General features: G+C 52.8%; 1 protein-coding gene across 1 annotated transcript in view; it reads left to right on the top strand.

The window, feature by feature from the left end:
* Positions 1-379: 379 nt before the first annotated feature.
* Positions 380-832, top strand: part of LOC308148121 (nuclear factor 1 X-type-like) — a gene marked incomplete at its 3' end in the record, with an annotated part of 3,557 nt that continues 3,104 nt past the window's right edge. Inside the window, exon 1 of the mRNA XM_080521555.1 lies at positions 380-832. This exon is cut by the window's right edge and continues 76 nt beyond it. Coding sequence (XP_080377681.1) covers positions 491-832 — 342 coding nt within the window.

Below are 832 nucleotides of genomic sequence, written 5' to 3'. Positions count from 1 at the left end.
ATCTGGGCTTTGTCGCCCAGAGATATGTAGTGAAGGTATTACGGTTCAGCAGAATAACTTCTCCTTTCGCCGGCAAGAAAAAAAAAAAGCGGGAGCGCAACTTGGCTCAGTTTTTAAAAATTTTTGATTTTTTTTTGCAGGTTTATTTTTAATTTTTTTGGCTTTTTCCTCGCACGTTTCGGTTCGGATCATTTTATGCATGCATGCGTGTTTGTTTCTAATTTAACTGCAGTGGTGGATTAAATTGTGCAAATGTTTAAGTGACACTATTTTAATGACATTTTGATTTTTTTAAATAAGCCTTGCTCGCTTTGTTTTGTTTTAAAAAGTGTTGCACCCTCTGGGCTCACGCGCCTCCGTCTCTCCCTCTCGCCAGGATGAATTTCATCCCTTCATTGAGGCCCTCCTCCCCCACGTGCGCGCCTTCTCCTACACCTGGTTCAACCTGCAGGCCCGCAAGCGCAAGTACTTCAAGAAGCACGAGAAGAGGATGACCAAGGACGAGGAGCGCGCCGTGAAGGACGAGCTGCTGGGCGAGAAGCCCGAGATCAAGCAGAAGTGGGCCTCGCGCCTCCTCGCCAAGCTGCGCAAGGACATCCGGCCGGAGTTCCGCGAGGACTTCGTGCTCACCATCACGGGCAAGAAGGCGCCGTGCTGCGTCCTGTCCAACCCCGACCAGAAGGGCAAGATCCGCCGCATCGACTGCCTGCGCCAGGCCGACAAGGTGTGGCGCCTGGACCTGGTCATGGTCATCCTGTTCAAGGGCAGCCCCCTGGAGAGCACGGACGGCGAGCGGCTGGTCAAGTCGCCCCAGTGCTCCAACCACGGCCTG

The sequence above is a fragment of the Blennius ocellaris genome (genome assembly GCF_963422515.1).
Source record: "Blennius ocellaris genome assembly, contig: SCAFFOLD_457, whole genome shotgun sequence".
Classification (NCBI taxonomy): domain Eukaryota; kingdom Metazoa; phylum Chordata; class Actinopteri; order Blenniiformes; family Blenniidae; genus Blennius; species Blennius ocellaris.
Note: the sequence above shows the minus strand (reverse complement) of the source record. Positions and strands in the feature narration are given on the sequence as shown.